At 39.3% G+C, this 24,216-nt stretch overlaps 6 protein-coding genes across 6 annotated transcripts; 5 read left to right on the top strand and 1 right to left on the bottom strand.

Annotated features, from left to right (window-relative positions):
* Positions 1 to 2,798: 2,798 nt before the first annotated feature.
* Positions 2,799 to 3,968, bottom strand: EAF02_001890 (uncharacterized protein; the record flags this gene model as incomplete). Its single annotated transcript, XM_038897938.1, has 4 exons — positions 2,799 to 3,365; positions 3,431 to 3,564; positions 3,631 to 3,678; positions 3,734 to 3,968. The coding sequence occupies 4 exons, from the start codon at positions 3,966 to 3,968 to the stop codon at positions 2,799 to 2,801; spliced, it is 984 nt and encodes a 327-aa protein (XP_038761630.1).
* A 952-nt stretch (positions 3,969 to 4,920) lies between these two features.
* On the top strand, positions 4,921 to 6,057 carry EAF02_001889 (uncharacterized protein; the record flags this gene model as incomplete). The annotated part of the gene is made up of 1 exon (XM_038897937.1): positions 4,921 to 6,057. One exon carries the CDS (start codon positions 4,921 to 4,923, stop codon positions 6,055 to 6,057), a length of 1,137 nt encoding a protein of 378 aa, XP_038761629.1.
* A 1,096-nt stretch (positions 6,058 to 7,153) lies between these two features.
* Positions 7,154 to 9,604, top strand: EAF02_001888 (uncharacterized protein). The gene is made up of 2 exons (XM_038897936.1): positions 7,154 to 8,273; positions 8,334 to 9,604. The coding sequence occupies exons 1-2, from the start codon at positions 7,801 to 7,803 to the stop codon at positions 8,440 to 8,442; spliced, it is 582 nt and encodes a 193-aa protein (XP_038761628.1). The 5' UTR covers positions 7,154 to 7,800; the 3' UTR covers positions 8,443 to 9,604.
* An 893-nt stretch (positions 9,605 to 10,497) lies between these two features.
* Positions 10,498 to 11,610, top strand: EAF02_001887 (uncharacterized protein). Its single transcript, XM_038897935.1, has 3 exons — positions 10,498 to 10,667; positions 10,736 to 11,203; positions 11,286 to 11,610. The coding sequence occupies exons 2-3, from the start codon at positions 10,781 to 10,783 to the stop codon at positions 11,496 to 11,498; spliced, it is 636 nt and encodes a 211-aa protein (XP_038761627.1). The 5' UTR covers positions 10,498 to 10,667; positions 10,736 to 10,780; the 3' UTR covers positions 11,499 to 11,610.
* Positions 11,611 to 13,116: 1,506 nt separating this feature from the next.
* On the top strand, positions 13,117 to 14,897 carry EAF02_001886 (uncharacterized protein; the record flags this gene model as incomplete). The annotated part of the gene is made up of 3 exons (XM_038897934.1): positions 13,117 to 13,477; positions 13,534 to 14,743; positions 14,840 to 14,897. 3 exons carry the CDS (start codon positions 13,117 to 13,119, stop codon positions 14,895 to 14,897), a joined length of 1,629 nt encoding a protein of 542 aa, XP_038761626.1.
* Positions 14,898 to 18,452: 3,555 nt separating this feature from the next.
* Positions 18,453 to 21,116, top strand: EAF02_001885 (uncharacterized protein). Its single transcript, XM_038897933.1, has 3 exons — positions 18,453 to 19,470; positions 19,607 to 19,765; positions 19,830 to 21,116. The coding sequence occupies exons 1-3, from the start codon at positions 19,364 to 19,366 to the stop codon at positions 20,716 to 20,718; spliced, it is 1,155 nt and encodes a 384-aa protein (XP_038761625.1). The 5' UTR covers positions 18,453 to 19,363; the 3' UTR covers positions 20,719 to 21,116.
* Positions 21,117 to 24,216: the final 3,100 nt, after the last annotated feature.

Below are 24,216 nucleotides of genomic sequence, written 5' to 3'. Positions count from 1 at the left end.
TAGAGATAAACACAACAGTAACTTTTCAGAGTAAATCTCAGTTTCAAGAACCCTCATAAAACTCTATCTGTTAATTATACAGCAACCCCCTTGACACTCTAGTCAAGAGCTGTATACTTAGCAATGCGCAATATGAAGAATTCCAGGTCTCGGTGTTCATCAGAGATAACTGGTCGTCGCTCTTCAAACGTCAACTCGTTACCACAAAGCAATTTTACATGATTTAGGGAGACATCACGGTTTCAAGATGTTGTATGAAAAGATAATATCATAGAGTAATCTTTCGAGAGTGCAATCAACTTATGCTTTGTAATCCTTGTAAGCAACTCAAATGAATCACTCTCTCCTAACGCCTGAAGTCTAAGCTCCTCTAACCCTGCATCTTTATGGGAAGATTCCATAGCATACCATGATACGCCTATCAAGATAACCTCTCTCTCTTAAACAAAACTACTCACCATTTATCTGGTTTGAAAGAAGCTCCTATAGAATCTCATCTATGCTACTTTCAACAGACAGTGAGTGTGGCAGCGACGCTCATTGCAATCTGGACACAGCAGATATGCCATCGCTGACATAGAAAAGAGAACTTCAAACAACGCAAGGGTAGAGAATCCAAGCATCAACCAAGACCTATGCACTGGGATACACACCTCATCAGTGCACCGAAACCGACCTCCAAGGCCTACCAAGGCGGATACAAAAACGGCGTTCGTAACTATAAGTATGAGAGCTTGAAATGATGCCTAAATATTTGAAATTAGTATATGTTTCAGAGAGGATAAAGAAATATCTACACACCATCTCCATGTACAATCTCACATCTGAGTCAAAGTCCACTTTGTCGGAAGGCTTACTACGTTCCAAAGTATCAAGGCCCACCCAGAAAACCGCGGCACCAAATATACAACCGAGAATGTAAAGAACAAAAAGCACGGTGATGTTTGTGTACAGGCTTCCGTCAAGATAAAAATTTATAAATGTCAGTAGGGTATGAGCTTCAGTAAATCCAGAAACTTACCGAGCCATTCAAGATGCTCCAAAACACTCTTCGGCAAATCTTCTCCGAAATCTTTTAGGATCATCATTCCTCCCTCTATATAGATGATCAGTATGTATATTTGCACATCAATTGTTCTGAGACTTACCATAGTCTAGGCAAATTTTCTCAATTACAAGATTCCGAGTATCTGAAGTATGATAATTGCTTTTACAGACACGTGCAAAATAAAAGTCATGCCGATCATAAGCGGATATTGGAGAGCCCGCAAATAGCTTTAGATCTCTCGTATCTAATGATACAATTGGCTTAATCTTGAATCCCAGAAAGATTATAAGTATAATAGTGATATTGGCCAAGATGGATGGCATCCCAACCAATGCTGAATTTCTTTGACACCGGGGCTGGGGTCTCATCGTGACAGTATGCTTTCGTTTTGTTGGGGTTGGCTTTAATTTTCGATGGTGTAGAATTCTTGATTCATGTAGGCTCACTCATAAAGTTTTCTTTTTTGTTGAATCGAATTACTTTCGCTAATCTAAATCTATGTTCTGAATAATCCACCATGTGGTCGATTTCCGGGTCTACCGCAGAGTATCTGATAGTCTTACCGTACTGGGCCGGAATGACTGATGCCTATGATAGATTACTTTTATAATGTATTAATCTAGACGAGCTAGCTTAGAGCTAGCTATCCTGAACATCTCAGACCGTATCAACCGTATCCCGCGGCATTTCCGACTGTCTTTCTAGACCTTGAAAGAATAGTCGATTCGGAACTTCAAAACCTTCATTATCATTCAGTACATCATGTGAATATCAAACGACATACAACATACAGTTCAAAGCCCGCAGGGCAAGTCTAGACTTCTCGTCTAACTATCATATCAATATAATAATACGCGCCACAGTTTTATTATAGTATACTATTGCCTACACTGCCCAGAGGTAGTGCATCTGCCGTTCTTATCCTCAGCCAAATTTCCTCAAAAATCCGTCAACATACTGTAATCATTTCAAGTGACCTTCTAGACGAAGCTTCGGGCGGAGGGATTATTTCTAGACACCTACTTCTAGGTGAGAGACCTTCAAAATAACGGCGAGTAGAAAACAGGAAGTGTAAGACCGAATAAAGGTAGTGAATCTCGCTTGGAGATACAGGACTTTAACTAGGTACCTACCTATTCCTACTATCCAGCCCCCTTTCCTTCCAACTCTAATAAGATTCTATCGAGAAAGGAATTGTATGTATCATTCATAACAGGGATGTCGATGTACTCCTCAGTGTGAGTAAAAATGGGTAAAAGAGAAAACACTCCTTTGACAGCGCATGCAAAGTTTACGTTTCGAAGATGATGGTTGGAATCGCATGATGATGTATAGGTATGTTTTAATGACGATATTATGACTATTTTGTGGTGGAGGCTCAAGCTTTGACACCTCTATAAATAGATTAGTGAATATACTGTTCACAATGAAGAAGTAATGCGTGAAAGCCCTTATGTTTTTATGAGATGTTCGAACAGTATTCACGTAATACATGAATATGAATCAAAGCCGATGGAAAAACAACGAGTTTATTAAATCCCCCAACATCTCGAACGCTCTCAAGCATAAAGAGTCTCAAAGTAGACTATTCTCAACTTTTTTAAATACACTGCTCATTGTCGTTCACTATAAAATCCCAAAGCCATAAACTTCAACTAAATCCTACGAAATATCCGCCCAACTCCTAACCTGAGATTAATATCAAAACCAGGTATTTTACATTGCTTTACTAACTCTATAATCATAAACTTCAACCTGGGCCACGTCCGTATCCTGCATGCATTTGAGGTGGAGGTCCTGAAGGTCCTGAAGGTCCCCGTGCGTATTCAACTCGAAGTGGAGGTGGGGATGGAGGTGGAGGTGGGTGCCCTCGAGGTTCCCTTATATATGGATCTGGAGGCGACACTATTCTCATTCCAGGGGGCATTGACATTTCCCTCGAGGCCGGGTCCCCTCTCGAAATAGGCCCGAGGTGATCTTGCCTAATATTGTGGACCGGGATCTGTAACCGTTCAGCCTCATCATCAGGTCCAGATTGAATTGAATCCCCGTCATCTAGAGAATATCGACGTGTATCCTCACCGTTTCTTGGAGTATCCGAAAACGCGTGGATCGCTCTCTCATTCTTAAGTGTCCCCACAATCAGGATCTCCCTACTCACGAGACTGAAGAGCACAGCCGTGAACCCCAATCCAATAATGCTAGTGCCGACTTTAACAGTAATGTTGTCATTGCTAATGGACTGGATTTGGCACTTGTAATCAAGCAAGATCCATGGACTGGCTATTGCAGCCGCAAGCAAAGTAAAGAAGGATATCTAGTTACACTATGTAAGAACACCGCTTTTGAGATGGGTATAGGGAGAAAGAAGAGAATACATACAAAAGCCATAGTATTCTCGATTTTAGGGTGATGTAGATCATTCAGATGGACTTTTATGCCGAACAAGCCATGGGCGAGATGGGCGAGGCCACTCAGAAAAAATAAGGCGAAGATGATTTTGAGATTTGGAAGTCCTGCGGGAACATTTAGTGACACAACGATGTAGAATATTGATTATTTATTTCGAAAATGGGTATTACCAGAAATTGGAGTATCTTCCGAAACAACTGCGGGTAGTCCACCATTTGCTGATCGAAAGTGTTAGCAATTTTCTGCCCAGACTTGATCGGGGTTTCAATCCACCAAGGCTATAGCATCCGTCGTTTTTGCCGTTAACTATTGACCTGCAACCTTCAAAATAATAAATCAAATATAGATCATACTCATCGTCAGGAGCATGTAACTCTAGGAGAGAGGTTTTCAGTACTCCTGCAATGAGAATAATTATTGCGAACGTCACAACCAAAATGACGAGAAATATTTGAAAGTACTTTGGATGTGTCTTGACCTTATCCGTGAACTTCCTATGAATATCCATTGTGATAAATATCAGATAGATGGTTTGTTTGCTTGTCGTCGTGTTTTATTCTCGAGGTTTGGGTGTCCTGTGTTGTAATAGTTGAGAAGTTAACAAGTTAGAAATGGACTTCTTTGACTTTTGTATGGCCTAGTGTAGAATCCAGGAGTCATAATACATTTGGTCTTGACTTCGATGAGTAATAGCCAGTCACTTGAAGTTGACTTTACCAACTCTGACTCTTTACTACATGCGATTCACTGGAAACACACGAGCATGTGCCGCTCAAAGATGGATAAATTCATATTTTTATATCTTCTCAACCATTATTTGGAATAATGCTGACTACCATGGCCATCCATCAACTTCTCTTACTCATTCCGCACGGCCAACACTGCAGGAGCCCATCTCACCAGAGTAATGGCATTTATTATGAATGCATATTCCTTACTGTAAGGTCGAAAAATGGTGAGGATGGAGGTCATGACGCCTGCGAAGCTAGGGACAGAGTATGGATCATTTTCATCATTATGATTATTAACGGATGTGATTTGGTATCAATGGATGTGGTGTCCTATGTAGGAAAACTTCATTTCAAACTCTTCAATATAATTCGAATTAAAGGTATATACCACGGTGCTTGCTATTGTGAAAACCACTCGTCGAGCCCCAGAATCACAGTAATACTGGAGTAAGTTCTGCCAATTCAGAAAAAAAATCACACAGCTTGAGATAAAGTACCAAGGAAACCAAAGATCAGGAGAAAAGCAAATCTCAAGCGAGAACTATTTTAAGAACGATGAATCAAAAACGCCACCTCAATTCCTCAATATTCTCCCTGCATAAGCCACTGAGACAACAGCACAAAAGCAAAAAGATAAAGATAGGAAGGGGCCAGATAAACCATTTCAAACCCTCAATCCGCATAAAATCACCCCTAGGGTTTGTGATCTTTCATCATCATCTCTCGAAGATGTTCTTCAATTTCCTGTCGGGAGCACACGGTGTACCATGGAAATTTATATTTCTATGCATCTCAGCGTTGATTATGATTCATTACATGCTGGTGGATATTCAGCTTAATGATGAGGCCATACCGGAGACACCAAAGGTAGTTGAAGGAACAGATATAATTCCTAATCCGACGCCTCCGAAACATGCAGGTTCTGCAGGAACTTTCGATGAATTCAAGGCAATGCTCGGTATCTTTGGTGGAACGGAAACATCGAATTCAGAAGATGCGAGCCTCTCAGAGGATACAACGAGTTTAGGAACCTTGGGACCCAGTCATAGGTTGAAGAAACCATTCCTCGGATCTAAGCAAGACACTCGAGATGATGAATATGTCTCTGTGTGCATGGCGGTAAAAGATCAGCAAAAAGACTTACCCGAATTCTTCACTCACCATTACTATCATCTTGGGATAAAAAGATTTTACGTCATGGACGATGGTTCTGATCCACCTCTTTCGGAAATGGAGGATTTGGGCATACCTCGAGAGCATGTAACATTCCAGTACTTCAATAAATCAGAACATACCTACTACATGCAAGAATACGTCTACAAACTTTGTGTCGAAAAGTACCGGAGCAATCACACTTGGATGGCTTTCATAGACGCCGACGAATATCTGGAGATGACTGGAAAAGAAAATTTGAACGAGTTCCTAGAATCTTATGAGGAAGATGAACACGTCGGTGCAGTATATGTGTCTTGGATGACACATTCCTCTGCTGGCCTAGTAAGCAGACCCAAGTCTGTGCGCCAGGCCTACATTGATTGTATATGGGACGGAGAAGGACATAATGTGCTAGGTAAAACCATTGCCAAATTGTCACTTTATGTTGGTCCAAACACCGTCCATCAGGTCCGATGTAAAGACGGAGCGATAGTTGTTGATGAAAACGGGATCAAGGCACCTGTAAGACGATATTCGCCCACGAGAAATCGAATAGCACTGCATCACTATGCGTTGAAGAGTCGAGAGGAATATCAAGAGAAAGTTGATCGAGGGAATGCTATGAGTACTCCGAAAAATTGGGGATTTTGGGATAGCGTTGAAGGCATGGCAGGTAGAGAATGTCTTTCCATGACAGAATATTATCCATGAAGAAAGCATTGTCCAGGATGAGCTTTGGAAGCATTCGAAATCTGTATTGGTAATTTTGAGATCGACGAAAAACTTGTAATTAATACAGATCCGTATTTCTCAATTTGAAGTGCGTCCATCGCATTTGGTTGATCTCCTTGTCCGATGGTGTTGTTTTAGGTTGGTTGATGGTAGTCCTAAGTCATTGATCGGGTGCCAGATGGAATTCCATGATCTTCATTCACTCCTCTGATATGATCTGTTAAGTGTGTTCGAATTCTCTCAATACAGACTGGTGAGGACAAATTCCACAAGTAGATCAGACCGTGTATTGCTATTGCCTGTATCAGAACAATATCCCGGAGACTTGGACTTCCTGATGGAGCAGTCTCTCACACAACAAAGCGTCGAGTCTAGAACAGGCGATGGGATTTTCCGGTCATGAAAAGTCTCAATGATAGAGATACTCCATTCCATGTTTGCATCGTGAAAGTCTAACTCTCTGAAGGCTGCTTCAAGAATCTCTGATTTCTGGGTCTTGACGAAGAGTGTAGTAGTCACCTTGAATGCATCCGAGAATTATATCTACCTAGTACGTACCTAGGTACATAGACACCTCCACGAAGTACGGAGTAGCACTGAGCACATTGAACAAGCCATCCAGTATTCCGTAGACCGACTGGTAGGTAGGTAGTTATTGCCAATCGGCCATTCTTCTTTTGGTCGATATCGACACATTGCGCAGAATCACGGTTCGCATGATGATGAAGCTGTGGACAGTTTGTGATGCAGATCTTGAGCACATTTCATGAGTTTCCAATGCCGCTCTTGAGTGCTTCAGCTGTCTAGGAATAAGCTTTGAGGTCAAAAAAGGTTGAAATTGGTAAGGGATGAGATAAGAAATGATTTAAAGTTTTAAAAGCGGCAACAAATTGAGTGAGTTTTGGTAACTTTTAAACTTAATTTAGTTAGTCTGAGCGTGTTTGAGCACTTTATTTACCCACCTTGGCACCTTTTCAACACCACCTTCTGAACTGGTTCAAACAACGATGAATAATAATCTGAGCAAGATAGAGCAAAAAGAGGAAAGAAGAGTGAAAAAGAGGTAGGGAAACCAGGTAAAGATGCAAAGAGCCACGAAATCTTCTCAATTGCGGGCCATGATTCTTTTGGAATAGGTAACCTTTGAAAGTTTTGATATTGATATCTCTCAATACATGCTCAATGATTGCTTGACACTCACTTGAATATTCACTTCAAACGACAGCCTCAGTATCAAACTCAAACCCAACCTTGACGACCGTACTCACCCAAAGCAAATTGCTTCTTCCTCATCTTCATCTGATCTCCAGATACCCTTCAAACTGGACATACTGAAACCTTCGCAACGACATCGCCTATTCGGAATATATCCCTAGGTAGGACTAGGTATTCAGAGCCTCATACCTTTCTCCCCCGGATTTTCATGCAAAGGAATCTAGAAACAGACACTTCCAACTGCCTCAGATCCACTTGTTTGCAAATATCTACCTCATAACTTCTCATCGTTCTTACCTCAACTATATTAAAGAGTTTCTGTCCTCTCTTCCTGAACATCAGCATTCAATCAACTCAAGCTACTACTACCGTAATCCATTAATACTTATTTGCACGAAACGATCCGCCGGCGGTTCATACAACATCACTACAAATACCCATACATTTGTTTTCCCAAGAAAACTTCTAATATCACCCAATCAAACTCTCCATCAACTTTCAGCCAAAATGGATATGTCAACTTCAGACATGGACATGTCCACCATGTCCACCACCATGTCCAACAAAACCACAATGGACATGTCCATGATGTCAATGACCTTCTTCATCTCCAAAACCACCGCCCTCTACTCCACCATGTGGACTCCAACAACCGACGCCGGCTATGCAGGAACTTGTATCTTTCTCGTTCTCCTCGCTACACTGTTCCGCGGACTTCTCGCCGTCAAAGCCTGGAAAGAAAGCGCATGGCTTGCCGAAGAAACCAATCGTCGCTACGTTACCGTTGCTGGGAAGGGCCCCAAATCCGAGCGTATAAGCATAGACAGCGATTCGAAGAATATGACACTTAGTGAGAATGGTGTCGAGGAGAATGTAATGGTTGTTAAGACACGTAGCATGGGTGTTAGACCATGGAGATTGACTGTCGACCCTGTGAGAGCGGTTATGGATACTATTATTGCTGGTGTCGGATGGTTACTGTAAGTTTTCTTCTCGCAATCTATTTGATTTCTATTGAATATGGACTAATTGAGAAATAGTATGCTCGCAATTATGACTATGAATCTCGGATATTTCCTATCTGTCTTGGGCGGTACATTCCTTGGAAGTTTGGCATTAGGTCGTTATGTCATTGCTTTTGAGCACTAGACATATCAAATTACAAACAAACAACCTATAGATGTACTGCGGCAGGCAAGCAGCTTTATGGGATTTAATTTAATGATTATGATCATGAGATAAGGATGGAGGGTTGGAGAGGAGTTTAGGATGACAAAGCGCACATCATTTCAAATAGAGAAATGATTGGTGTTTTGACTTAAGGGGAGGAATTTGGGTATTATGACTCGTTAATGAAGCATGATTGTTAAATTACCTGATACGATCGATTACGATGTGATAATTCTTTGTCTGGATTTGGGATTTTTGAAAGGGGAGTTGGGGATTAAAAAGATGGCATAAGTATTGCTTATTAGCATGAGCATCAGCATCAACATCAGCATGGAAGGGGTACGATACGAAGATCAAGAAGACGAGAGCTGGTATAAATTCATACAGATTACATATATCAGAAAGAAGAAAACCCACTTGAAAATAAGCTCTATTCCCATCTCGCGGCGATCACAAACATGATGTCCTCACAATGCACTTCAATCAAACCCAACCTACCATCTGAAAAACGCATTCAATCTCCAAAGAACTACCCTCCCATTCTAATTTCTAAATCTATGGTAAAATCATTTCATATTATATTATATCATATCACATCATTTCTTTCATCACACCACAATACTAAATAGTTTCTGCGAATACCCGTCACAGCTGCAGGATGTACGACCAACCTCGTCTTACAAACTCCTGTTGTGAATATATACTGCTTGGAGTTTTGTGCTGCGGTTTTTATGGGGTGTGGGTTGGATGGATGGGGAGGGGGAGAGAGAGAGGGAGAGGGAGAGGATAAAGATGAGGATGAGGATAACTGGGTGTATAGGAGGGGGTAGGGATGTGAAGATATAGATGGACATGTTGTGTCATTATGTGTATAATTCTTATACGTGATGGTACGAGGTAAGGAGAGTTGATATGTCGGGTATGTATGAAGGCGACGCGCATATGGAAATTGAGGGGTGAGGGAGGGAGGAGATTAGGAGATGGGTGAAGGTGCGAATAGATGGTGTAATGGGTTTGGAAATGGGAAATGGAAGATAGAAGATAGAGGATAGAGGATAGAAGTAGATATAGAAGTAGATAATAGAAGTAGATAATAGAAGTAGATAATAGAAGTAGATAATAGAAGTAGATAATAGTATTACCTAGATAGTTATGAGGTATGAGGTATCATCAATATCAATCAGAGAAGGTAATAATATATATGAATATATACCTATAGATAATCATCCATCCATACCCAAGAATACGTTAAATTTGAGTCCTCGCGGATAGGTATCGTATCGTATCTTCATGAATTCTCACAATCGATTTTCCCATTTCCGTCGAATATAACTTCTCTTGGGGGTCTATCGTAGAGTTCTTGGAATTTCCTGCGGATTTATGTATACATATAGATACAGATACAGATCCAATCTAGTCCATTCCATTACAAATCCAGCAACCTCACCTTACCTTACCCACCTCACCTCACACCAAACCAAATCCCTCGCCTACAAACTTCAACTTCGCAGTACCTACTAGATAACCAATCTAACATCCAACAACCCATTTCCTCATTCCCAATCAACGACACGACATGTTTGACTATTGTATTTATTAAACATGTTATCCCATTGGAACCTTATTTCGATCACACCACCAATTCAAACCACCAATGATTATCTAGTTCTATCCCTATATATCCCTACCTCCCGCACTAGCGCACCTCTACCTCCAGCACCTCAAACCCCTTGAGAAAGAAAATTTCCCCACTCAGGGTAGATGACATGAAACAGAACATGTTCCACCCTTCACGAGATGATTCTGTCGTGTGAATAAGATATGATATGATATGATATGATATGAGATGGGATCCCAAGAATATTATGCTCATATTATCTCTGTTTTGCTCTCATCCTCATGCTTTATTCTCTCTTATCTTGCAAGCAGCGAGCTTGGTAAGATTTTGATGAGGGAGAAGCTAGGGTATGTGTGGTGTTGTGGTGATGTGGTGTTGTTTGATCATGGCATAGTTTTATGCTGGATTTTGAGGGGGGTTTCGAGAGAAGAGGGGGGATGGGGGGATGGAGAGAGAGAAGAGAGCATGTTTGTTGAATGTGCTCATTTTCTCGGGTGCGTGGGAGCAGGTGCTTTGGAGGGTGTGAGAGAGAATTGTCGGTTATATTGCTATTGGGGACTTTGGTGGTGAGGATAAATATAATAGAGTATGTTGTGTCTATTTTGTAGCAATATCGTCTTATATCATTTAATCATATCTTGAATTTCAATCCAGCAAACACCTACCTAATCACCGCTCACTCTTCTCTTTCTATCAACAATGTACACCACTACCCCCTTCTCCGCGCTGGTCGCCTTCTCCCTCCCCCTCCTAAGCACCGCTCATTTTCTCCTCTCCTACCCCGCTTCCCGCGGTTTTAACGAAGACACACTGTCCCAATTTCCGTGCGGAGGACAAGATACCGTATCTAGCAATCGCACCCTCTGGCCTCTATCCGGCGGTTCCATTGCTCTAGACATGGAAGATGCATCTGCGAATATCGAGGTGCTTATTGGGTTTGGTAACCATGTCGGAAGTGCATTTAATACCGTTTTACGACAAACTTTTGCCGAGACGGGGACGGGAAGTTTTTGTATGGAGGGGTTGGTGGTGGATGGGGTGGGGTGGAATGTGACGGAGGGGATGAATGCTACGATTCAGGTTGTGACTGGGGAGGCGGGGACGAGTGGGGGGTTGTACAATGTGAGTTTGATAGGTTTCTATGGAGATTGTGATGAGAGATATGGGGGAGATGGGATGAGTTGCTGATGAATCTTCATTACAGTGTGCGGATATTACTTTCTCGAAAAATGTATCGGTGTCTGTGGGAAGTTGTTCGAATGCAACGGATGTGAAGACTACTGCAGCGACAGTTGCAGGAAATCCGAATACTACGTCGACTTCGACAGAGTCTAGTTCTGGGGCAGCTGCATTTGGAGGAAATTATAGATCGGTGGGATTGGTGGCTGCTGGTGTTGTGATTGCTTCGATGTGGTGATGTTGATATATTATTTCATACCATGTGTAACCTAGTTTACACTACCTAGCATTTAAAGTAATATAGTACTTTTGCTGGCAGATGTCTTCATTACTGACGGTTAAGAGAGGACAAAGATTTCCTTCTCAAAAATGATAGATCAATAGGAGAAGCCAAGATATCCTTTTGATAGGTGTCGTATAGAACATTGTATGAAACTATACCAAAACATCACTGAAGTCTTGGAATCGGAATACTTCTTTACACACGGAATAATCTTTTGCCTACACTTGGATGTACGATAAAGAGAGGTCTTTAGAGGTTCTTTATGTGCCTCTTAATGACGTATCTCTATCCTATTGTCGATCCAACCCAGAGATCTACTCACATGTAGTGATGAATTCACACTTCCTTCTATGGTAGTATCCAAACAACCGAACACGTTAATAATATCCCCTCCTTAACCTCGCCCCTCTCCCTCTCCCCTCACCAAGTGATCGGAGGCATAATATGAAACCATGCGTATATCGGAATGCGACATGAGACAAACAAACCGACCTCGGTCCCAAGTTTCCTGTTACCCGGAAGCATCAAGAAGCAATGATTGGCAATACAAATCCAATGCGATAATCGGACAGATGCGGAAGGAAGACCGGAAACGATTTCTACACTGAGTACTCGTATGCCGGGACCGTGGACCATTGTTACTCGACTTAATCGAGTAATGCAATACATTTACATTTACATACCTCGGCTTATCAAAGTCTAGGCGATAACAGATAACCGGTCTTTTGTACGGGTTATCGCCCGAGGATAGCCAGGAGCCAGGGTTACATTGTTGCCCAGCATTTGACAAGGTGTGCAGGGCTGGATTTGGTATCAGAAGCAGAAGAAGGTCTGGAAGGAAGTTCTCTTCTCTGAAAGTCTCTCCACATGCAAAAAAGTCAAATGAAATGAATGAATCTCATCATATCAAAATGAAGATTTGATTGTTGAGGAAGATATGAGGATATTGGTTACTCAACCATTTGTTTATATATACACACACATATATATGAATCTACCTGGGTACTTGATAGTGAACAATGTCATTGACTAAAAACTCAATGTAAAAGACGATATCGACATCATCTATTTTGTCAAAGATCTCGAATCTTTATCGTCATCAGGAATGAAGTACTAGTGGAGGTACAAACAAACAAACAAACAAACAAATCCATCATCCATCCACCCATACATACATCCATCCATAAAGAAAAAAACGTAAGGCGGCGACAACCGACAAAAGGGATTTCCCCACATTCACAAGCTTAGATCTCAAAGCTTCTAACCAAAAGCTATCTTTCCCCTCCACCCGAATGGCATGCTGCTCTTGGACTTAGGAACTTGCATGCCGAGTGGCTCCTCATTGCCGCGACCAAGCTCCTCATATAGTCATAGCTAGGTATCCTTCCTCTTATTCCCCTCATACATCTTTGAAGTTTTAAGTTGAACTTTCTTTCATATCTTCTGCATTTCTCAATTCTTTCTAATTTGACATCTCTCTTGACATCTATCTGATATCATCCTCACATCGAATATATACCTACAAGATCAAATCTCATTTCTATCCATATACCCATCAAAAGAGTTGTCCAAGATGTCTCAAGTCGAAGCTCAGTTACAGGGCGTGAACATTTCCGGATCTATCACAGATTTGAATAAAAAGATTCTCAGTAAAGATGCTGTTGCATTCCTTGCTCTCCTTCACAGATCCTTCAATGGAACCAGGAAAGAATTACTTCAACGCAGAGTCATCCGACAAGCAGAATTGGATAAAGGTTCTCTACCAGATTTCCTCCCCGAAACAAAACACATCCGAGAGAATGATGCTTGGAGGGGAGCACCACCTGCGCCGGGATTGATTGATCGTAGAGTGGAAATCACTGGTCCTACTGATAGGAAAATGATTGTTAATGCTTTGAATTCAAATGTTTGGACATACATGGCCGATCTCGAAGGTATGATTCATGTATTCCAGTAGTAAAATATTCTTTCAAATCTAACCTGCTCATAGATTCCAGTGCTCCAACGTGGGATAATATGATCAATGGACAAGTCAATCTATACGATGCCGTCCGAAGACAAGTCGATTTCAAAATAGGCGAGAAAGAATACAAGCTCCGTACCGATCGTACACTCCCCACACTCATCGTCCGACCCAGAGGATGGCATCTCGAAGAGAAGCATTTCACCGTCGACGGCGAGCCCATCTCTGGTAGTCTCTTCGATTTCGGATTATACTTTTTCCACAATGCGAAAGAACTCATCGCCAGTGGATTCGGACCATATTTCTATCTCCCCAAATTGGAATCGCATCTCGAAGCTCGTTTATGGAATGATGTATTCAACCTCTCTCAAGACACCCTTGCCATTCCCCGCGGAACCATCCGAGGAACCGTTTTGATCGAAACCATTCTTGCCGCATTTGAAATGGACGAGATTATCTACGAACTCCGAGATCACAGCTCGGGTCTCAATTGTGGAAGATGGGATTACATCTTTAGCGTCATCAAGAAATTCCGCAACAATTCCAATTTCGTCCTCCCCGATCGATCGGCCGTGACCATGACCGTCCCTTTCATGGACGCATACGTGAAGCTCCTGATCCAAACTTGTCATCGAAGACAAGTACACGCCATGGGAGGAATGGCCGCTCAAATCCCCATCAAGGATGATAAAGCCGCGAATGACAAGGCCATGGAAGGTGTCTATGCGGATAAAATCCGCGAAGCCAAAGCCGGTCATGATGGTACGTGGGTCGCGCATCCCGCACTCGCATCAATCGCTTCCGAAGTATTCAACAAACACATGCCTACCCCCAATCAAATGTTCGTCCGTCGAGCCGATGTGAAGATTGGACAAAATGACCTCCTGAATATGAATGTCCCGGGTGCCGTTACCGAAGAGGGGATTCGCAAGAATCTCAATATCGGATTGGGATACATGGAAGGCTGGCTCCGGGGCGTCGGCTGCGTCCCGATTAATTATCTCATGGAAGATGCAGCGACGGCCGAAGTGAGTCGTTCCCAATTATGGCAGTGGGTTAAGCATGGTGTGAGCACGGCCGAGGGAAAGAAAGTCGATAAGGCGTATGCGTTGCGATTACTCAAGGAACAGGCGGATCAGTTGGCAAGTAAGGGAGCAAAGGGTAATAAGTATCAGTTGGCCGCTCAATATTTCTCGAGTCAGGTTACTGGGGAGGATTATGCGGATTTCTTGACTACGTGAGTTTTTTGTCTCATCACATCCTATCCTATCCTGCTCTGTCTTTTCTTTGATGTTTTTGGGAAGAAAACCAATCACTAACACATAACAAACAGTCTTCTATATAATGAAATCACCGCGGTGGGACAATCATCGCCTGCTTCTAAATTGTAGTCGTGTGGTCGTCGTGTAGGTAGTTTGTGGGTGCGTGGGTGGATATGATATCATGATATCTGAATTGTTTTTATGATTTTGGGCTCGGGGATTTGTTTATTTATTTATGTATTCATGAGGGTTTTAATGATACTTGAAATGAAATGAAATGAAATTGTAAAATGAAGTATGAAGTATGAAATATGATTTCTTCTCTGTGATGTATTGTTTTTATGCTGCTGAGGGGTCAGGGGTGAGGGGTGAGGGGTTTTCTCTGGGTGTGATATGAGATGATTACTCGGGTAGGTAGTAGGTAGGTAGGTAATTTATGATGAGCTTTTTTCTAGAGGTTTGATGTTTTTTTATTGCGCTTGTTGTTGTAAGATCTTACTTTATTTCTTCTTTTCCTTCACTTTTTCTTTTACTTTACTTCTTCTTGTGGTTCTTCTATGCTCGAATTTCTGATTTCTGATTTTTCATATTCCATACTCTGTACTTCGACTTCGACTTCGGTTGAGGATGGAATAAGAGAGGTGTAGGTGGAATAACAGAGATGTAGGTGGTATAGGTTATAGGTTATAGGTTATAAGTAAGATGGGTTGAATACTTACTAGGTAGGTTATTTGAGTAGTTGGGATTGGGATTGGGTTATGGAAGAGGGTTTTGGGAGAGGGAGAGAGGGAGAGAGGGGTTTTTTAGATGGGTTGGATTGGACTGAATTGAGTAGTAGTAGGATATAAGAGATTGGACTGGGAAGATTTTATTGAATTGAATGGGATTGGATGGATGGATGGATGGGGAAGTAGGAGGTAGGTAGAAAAGATATATGGGGGAAAACATAAGAGGAAGAGGGAAGATATACGAGAAATACAAGATCTTTAATTCATTTCGCAGGATTGGAATCTTATCTAAATATTATGATGGTGATGGTTATAGATACTGAGAATGTATAATGGATATTTATAGATATTTATAGTGATGAAAATCTAGATATTAATAGTAATATAATATAGAGAAAAGTAATAAATTTATAGGAAATATATAGTATATAAATAATAACACAAATCTTTACATCTTAGGATGCGTTCGTATCGATTTTCGATTTATTTAATGAAATCTCTAATAATGTTAAAATGATAAGAGTATTCAGACTAATATATTTAAACGACATTGAATATATTTGAGTAGCGTTTAAAAAATAATAGAGATAAATAAAAATACAGATTTCATAAAGATTTTGATAAATAATCTTAATCTTTGTAAGGCTCTAAAAAGCTGTATTATAATTTATTTATTTATTTATTTAATAAATATATAAGAATTTTAAAAATCATCTATCGAGTAAATTATCAGGGTTTATTTGATAATTTCAAGTATTTTGTAAATATATTTATTTTGTAATCTCAAGCGTTCGGTAAATCTATCATTTGAGTTTATTTACCTAGTGTCACGGGGTGACACTAAGCCCTTTCTGTCCTGTCCTGTCCTGTCCTGTCCTGCTATATATGTGAGAGTAAGGTAGAACTTCCAGTTCTACCTCCTAGTCTTTTGGGCGTTTAGCTCAGCGGTAAAGCTTCTGAATACTCCCAGAAGTGATCCCGTGACACCTAGTAATTTAGATTTCATAGGTAATTAAAATAAATTGAAATAAATCGATTCAAACGCGCCCTTAGACATTCATGAATCTAATCACATTATCGGTTCGAAACAAAATCCTAGGTAGATGGGTAAATACTAGATAGATAGGTGTGGGTGTGGGTTTGTAATATGGAGTATGGTGTAGTACAAGGAATATGATACGAGGATATAGTATGTGATATGTGTAGTACAAGGAGGATGGGGTGTATAATACTAGGTATTCTCATGAGGATTTCGAGGGTTTTGGGGTTTTGTGAGAGGGTACTAGGTAGGTAGTTAGTGTTTTGTGGGTAGGAGTGATTGATTGGGTGGTGAGAGTGAGTGATTGGGTGGTGGGTGATGGATGCTTTGGTGAGGGGAAAGATTTGGATGTTTGGATGGGAGGATGGTTAGGAGGATGGTTGTGAGGATGGTTGTGAGGATGTTTGTGTAGGACAGAGGTGTGAAAAGTGAGGAGTGAGGGTAAGGATTGAAGTATGTATGTAGTGAGAATTGAGAATATGGTAAGTGAGGAGAGAGGGGTGAGAAGTGAGGGGTGAAAGGTAAGCAGTGAGAATCAAAGTCTATAGTAAATGAGGGGTTTGAGGAGTAATATAATGTGATTTGATTTGATGTGCCATGAGTTTATTGTATTATGATTTATATGATTATATCTACGTAAACTCACCATACTAACCTTGGAAATCTGAATACTAGATATCTCTCAGAATTCTCAAAATCGCCGAGTTCAATACCATCTACCTAGTATCCACTCACCCATCTCCTAGCGCCCTCCTCCACGAAAACCAATGCACGATACTATACCCGAGTCCTACCTCGCATATCATTATATTACGTAGGATGGATGGATATCATCTTCAGCCTCATTCATGGACGTGGGGAAAAACATGGCTTTTGTCATATGAACGATGGAGAGGGTACGATAACTACATCCATAGTATCAGAGACGAAGAAAAAGATGTGGTCGGATTTGTGTTACTCTCGGATGGAGTGGTGAGTGGATGGATGGATGGATGGATGGTTTATGGATGATGGAATGGATGGTGGAATGGATACCTACTATGCATGTGTGCGCTGATCCTTCTTCTTGGCATGGCCTTGCAAATATTGCTGGGTGGTTTTTTAGAGCCCCACATACATAGATACATACTTGGTACGAGGTAATCTTATACATGGCAATTTTATGTAGACGGTTGTTGGATGAAGGAATGATGATGATGATGGTGACGATGATGATGATGACGATGATGATGATGAAGATGATGATGATAAAGAATCAATGAGACACCACCGCGAATATCAAGAGAAGAAAGAAAGACGGAAAAGATAGAAAGATTCACTCATCTTACAATCTTTATATTCCTCCCACCTACCTAGGTAATTGGCAAGTGTTCATTCCACCCTCGGTATCATAGTAAGGCGTACGAGAAGTGAAATGAAGTGAAGTGAAGGGAAGTATATATGTACCTAGGTAGGTAAATATGTCAGTACTCAAGTGACTACTCCTCCTACCTCCCACCAACTTCGGACGTTTCTCTCTTTCTTGTTTATCGTATTGTTTACGGGATACAGCATGGACTGTATGTATTATGTATGTGGGAGTGTGTGTTTGTGTAATGAATGGTTCGTAAGATCTGAAGATGAGTGGTTCTGTCGTGTTACTTGACTTTGGTTGTGGAGGTGGAAGGGAAGGGCTGTTTGAGTACTGCATATATTGAGGAGATATCGACCTCATACCTACTCATGCTCATGCTCATGCTCATGCTCATGCTCATACATATATTTGACTCTCATCCCATCTTTCAATCAATTCCACCTTCCTACTACGGAATAGATTCTCTTGAGAATTATCTAGCCGTACCTAGGGACTTCAAGTATAATATATACGAGAACAAAACCTCATATCAACTCTCAAGGTGTACGAGGTATTCATTCATCATCGATTACATACAATACAATACACTACAAGCATCATTCTTTTCTCTCTTCACTCTTTACTCTTCACTTCACTCTTCACTCTTCTCTTCACTCTACCCCTCTTCAATCTTATTAATCCCCTTATTATTTAACCTTTTCACATTTAACTTTTCTCATCATCGATTACATACAATACAATACGTATTATCATTCAAATTACTCCATTCCATCCAATCACAATTCAAGAACTTCTAATCCTTCCTTTCAAGGAATCAAAAACATCTTTTCCCATAATTACGAGGAAATATCCAGGTTCTCACTACCAGGAGTTGGGGGGGGGGGGGTATCCAACAAGGTGTTTTTATTGACATCTCCCTCATTTCATCTGGAAAGCTTTTCATTCGCACGCATCCTGTCTATCGTATCCAATATCCAACATCCAACATCAGAGATCAGAGATTTCTTTCAAATCATATCAACCGAGTAATATCTCCGGTTCACGTGAAAATCAGAGTTCAAAAAAGGAAAAGAGAAAAGAGAAAGAGAAAAAAGAGTGGTTATCAACTACCTACCTACCTATCAAGGTTCTCAAAATTCAAGGATCCCCATCTCCCTCTCGAGCACGACTTCACACTTTAAAAAGACTTTCCAAAACATACTTTCTTCTTAATCCACTCATACAGATACACCATCACAACCTTTTCGGTCATATCATATCAATCACCTCTTCCTCTTTCTTCGTCTCTTGAAGTGTCGATCTTGGATCTTCATTCTCTTATACTTCATACACTTGGTAGACTACATATCAACTGTTTGATAGTCGATCTACCTTTGTTTCTTCAAACAATCATTGTCAACGTCGGAAGACTGTGATACGACAATTCCCCGAACTATCCATCTTCAAACCAAATCATCACACTCAAGTCTTCAAGATGACTGACTTCAACCCCAATATGGTCGATCTAGACACAGCTGATCCAAAAGATATCATCTGTTATCTCGGTCTTGGTGAAAATGAGTACAATGGAAAATTGGGAGCGTAAGTTCTGTCTTTACTTTCTATCATTTCTTGTTTCCTGTTTCTTGTTTCTTCCTTCTTATCATCCTTCGTCCTTTACCCTCTATCCTTCTATCCTTCTATCCTTTTAAAATCAACTACTAATCAATCTTCATAGTCGTGTCTCTGCTCTCTTTGTTATCTTGATCGTCTCCTCGGCTGCTACCTTCTTTCCCGTCATTGCTGCAAGAGTCAGCTGGGTTAAGATCAATATCTATGTCTACCTCTTCGCTCGTTACTTTGGTGCTGGTGTTATCATCGCAACTGCTTTCATCCAGTAAGTTCTTTTTATTCTTCTAAACAAGTCTTCTCTTCACACAATGAAATCTAACATTTTTCAGTTTACTTGATCCCGCCTATGGAGAAATTGGTTCCGACACGTGTGTTGGAATGACTGGTGGCTGGGCCGAATATTCTTGGGTACCTGCTATTGTTTTACTTTCAGTCTTGTCCATCTTCATGATGGACTTTGCTGCTGAACAATATGTTGATCGCAAGTATGGCTTCGGACATGGTCCATCTATCGAAGATGTTGTCACCAATCAACCAGGCACTAACACCACTCGTCGCGCAACCCTTACACACAATCAACTTCATTCTGGTGATCAAGATCCAACCCTCTTCGACAACATCGCCCAAGCTCAAGAATTGAAGGATCACAGCCCTGCATCCAACTCTTTCTCCAATGAAAAGGATGTTGAGAAGATTACAACTTCCTCTGAGATGGCAGAAGAACGTTCTTTCCGTCAACAAATCTGTGCTTTCTTGATTCTCGAATTTGGCGTCATCTTTCACTCTGTTATCATCGGTCTCAATCTTGGTACTGCTGGTGATGAATTCGCAACTCTCTACCCTGTCCTGGTCTTCCATCAATCCTTTGAGGGTCTTGGTATCGGCGCTCGTATGTCTGCCATTCCTTTCCCCAAGCGTTTCTCTTGGCTTCCATGGGTTCTCTGCGCAGGTTATGGTCTCACCACACCCATCGCTATTGCCATCGGTCTTGGTCTTCGCAGAACTTATAACTCTGGTTCATTCACTGCCAATGTTGTCTCTGGTGTTCTCGATTCCATCTCTGCTGGTATCCTCATCTACACTGGTTTAGTTGAGTTATTGGCTCGTGATTTCTTGTTTAACCCAGACTTGACTCATGATAAGAAGAGACTTACATTCATGATCTGTTGTGTTTTACTCGGAACATTTATCATGGCTCTTCTTGGTAAATGGGCTTAACTTCATCTTCTGGATTTGTTGAGCATTTTCTCTGGTGGACGTTGGTTGGTTTCTTATATCGGCGGATGGTTTTCTAATTGATAGATGGTTTTCATATACCCAAGAAGATTTTACTTTCTTATGCGAGAAAATGAAGTTACACATGTGTAACTTGTATTTAGGAGGGATGGAATTACTGATTTGATGAATGAATGGAAATAAAAGTGAGATTGCATATTTCTACTTTTTCTTTTCAACACAGCATAGGATTTTTACCTTACCTTTCTTTACCTTAGTTTACTGAATGGTTTGATGATGATCATATGAGTTATGACTCATGAAATGTAGTTGAATCCAGGATGAAAGTAATTTAGTAGATTAATAGAGCTGATATTTGCTTGATTTGATTGAGTTATGTATGTCTTTGACTGTCATGTTGTTAATGTGAACTTGAATGTGGTGTGAAGAGTTTTGACTGATATATGTACTCGTATTGAAAATGCCATGGATATGAATACAGTGACTATGAAGATAGATTTATATGGATGTGCTGCGGCTTGTAACTTGAATGTACTATATAATGCTCGGTTGTCGACGGTTATAGTGATAGTAATGAGATGGCATTTAGTACTGGTGCATGTATGTATGTATATATGTATGTATATTATAGTGCAGTATAGTATAGTACAGCCAGTTAATCTAAATGAAGAAATTCTTTGGGGGGGGGGGGGGCGTGGTTAGATGGGATTGCGAAATTGGGAGATTAGGGGGGTGGGTTGTGAGGGTGTGAGAGTGTGAGAGTGTATATGTAGGTATATTATATTATCACAGAGGGAAACATAATTGTGAGGATTTCTCTTCTCTTCTCTTCTTTTCTTTTCTTTTTGGAGCACGGGATGAATGGATTGGATTGGATTGGATTGGATTGGATGGTTTCAGGATGGATGGTTTGAGGATATTGTATAGGTGTATGGATTTGAATAGGTATATAGATGTAGATATGGAAATGTGTGAATATATAGCTGTATAGTTGTATAGTTGTATAGTTGTATAGTTGTATAGTTGTATAGTTGTATAGTTGTATAGTTGTATAGTTGTATAGTTGTATAGTTGTATAGTTGTATAGTTGTATAGTTGTATAGTTGTATAGTTGTATAGTTGTATAGTTGTATAGTTGTATAGTTGTATAGTTGTATAGTTGTATAGTTGTATAGTTGTATAGTTGTGTAGCTGTGTAGCTGTATAGCTATGTATTTAGAACTTGTTATTTATTTATTTTCTTCTTCTTCTTCTTCCTCCTCCTCATTACTCATTATATCCTCCCCTTCCTAGCCGAATATTATAACTATACTCCTATTCACAATTTCTCTCTCCTTTCCCTTTCCGTATCATATCAATTCCACACTACACTCACATAGATACTATATAATATATTCTCTCTCTTTTTAAATTCAATTATTCACCTCTCAATCTGTTCCCTTTTTTCTTTTTCTCTTCGTATCTATCTTTTTCATTCCTTTCCTCCCTCAAATACTCTTTTTAATAAACTCACTCGCTAAATTCTTAATATTATTATTCATATCTATCTACGAGTATCTACCTAGTTATATTTACCAACAAATAAATAAGAAATAAGAAATAAGAAATAAGCGAGATTTATCTCCCTATCTAGATATATATCTTTTCTTTCTTTTCTATTTTCTTTTCTACTATTCCTCATACCTTAGTAAGTTATTCTTTACTTAAATATCTACCTAACTAAATACATCTTTCCTATATTTCGAATTTATACTTATTCTTTAGAGTTACTCTATATCTCTACTATTTAATTACTTTTACTCTTACTCTCTTTATTTCTATATATCTTTTTTATTTTCTATTATATTATTATTAAGATTTAGAGATTTATATTCGAAGATCTCTTCTATACTATTATATTATATTATACTTTTATTTTATATTATATCTTGTAATTTATTAGTATTTTAATAGTTGGGGAATTTGGAGTTAGTTGAGTTGTATGTATATATATATAGGTGGTAGTTGACTAGCTATTTATTTATATTGAAGTTGTTATAAGCTTAGTTTAGTTCATTCTATTTCATTCTATTTCATTCTATTTCATTCTATTTCATTCTATTTCAGGGATGCGAAGACTCAACACCTGTACGCAATGCATCCTATAAACCTTCAGCTCTTTTTTGAGAGTCTGTAGAGCTAAGATTGAGTCGCAAATAAAATTGAAAGAATTAAAAAAAAAAGATATCAAAGATATAACAAAGGATTATATTACGATTTTATAACAATAATATTTACAAAGAATTGAATATTAGCTTTAAACACAGATATAAAGATTATAAAAACTCTAATCAGATTCAATATCTACTATTAATTATTATTTTACAGAAATAAAATATATAATAGATCTCTTCTCTTTAGAAAAATCTTTTCAACATAAAGCTTACTATTACTCTACTCATACTACAATCCCTTTTTTTATACCCTTTAGCTTTTAGTTATTCGAATACTACAACAATACAATATAGAGAATACTATCATCTTCAAATTAATATTATACTCTAGACATCAATATAATACAACATTTTTCCTTTTAATTTTCGAATTTTCGAATTTTCCAAATTGATTTGTATATAAACTTAGAACTCAGCTCTGCCCTATTATTATCAATAGTTTTGATTATATATATCTAATAAAAGCTAAAGGATATCAAGCTTATAAAAATATATAAAGAGCTAATTTAAAAGTAAGAAAAATAGAAAAAAGTAATACCTTTTATTGCTATCTCATTAGTAAAGGACTCTTTACTATATTGAAGGCAATTCGAAAGGGATAACTCTTGTTTTTATAAAAAAGGAAAAATAGCAATTGGATTTAGGATTTTAAAAAAAGAGAAATTGAATATTGGAATATTTTAATTGAATTAGAGGAAGGGAAGAGTTAGGAAGAAAAGTGTTTTAAAAAATGAAGATAATTATCTCTATTTGCATTTCGAATAGAGATTGGGTTTAATTTCTCAGTATTTGTTTTTACTCTCTCAAATTGAATATATTTATTGTAGATATCCAATAGTATTTACTAGGCCTCTATAACCTAGCCGTTCTAAATAGTCATAGACTGAAAAAGGACGTTAATAAAATCAATCAATCAATCAATCAATCATTCTATTTCATTCTATTTCATTCTATTTCATTCTATTTCATTCTATTTCATTCTATTTCATTCTATTTCATTCAATACTATCCTACTCTCTTCTATCTCTCAAAATAATCTATAATATATTATCTTTCTCTTTCTTATCTCCTAGCTCTATCTCTATCTCTTATTCATTCTATAACTTTCTTTTTTCTTTCTACCTTTCTACCTCATCTCTTTTCTATCACCTCCCTTTCTCCCTCCCCTTTTCTTTTACTTCCTTATATCAATCTATTTTCTCTAGATCTATCTTCTTTTCTTTCTTTTCAATTTATATAACTATAAATATCAATACCACAAAAATAA

This window comes from Botrytis sinoallii (genome assembly GCF_014898435.1).
Source record: "Botrytis sinoallii strain Bc 23 chromosome Unknown BSIN_003, whole genome shotgun sequence".
In the NCBI taxonomy this organism is placed as follows: Eukaryota; Fungi; Ascomycota; class Leotiomycetes; order Helotiales; family Sclerotiniaceae; genus Botrytis; species Botrytis sinoallii.
The sequence above is the reverse complement of the archived record's forward strand: the minus strand, read 5'-3'. Positions and strand labels throughout refer to the sequence as shown.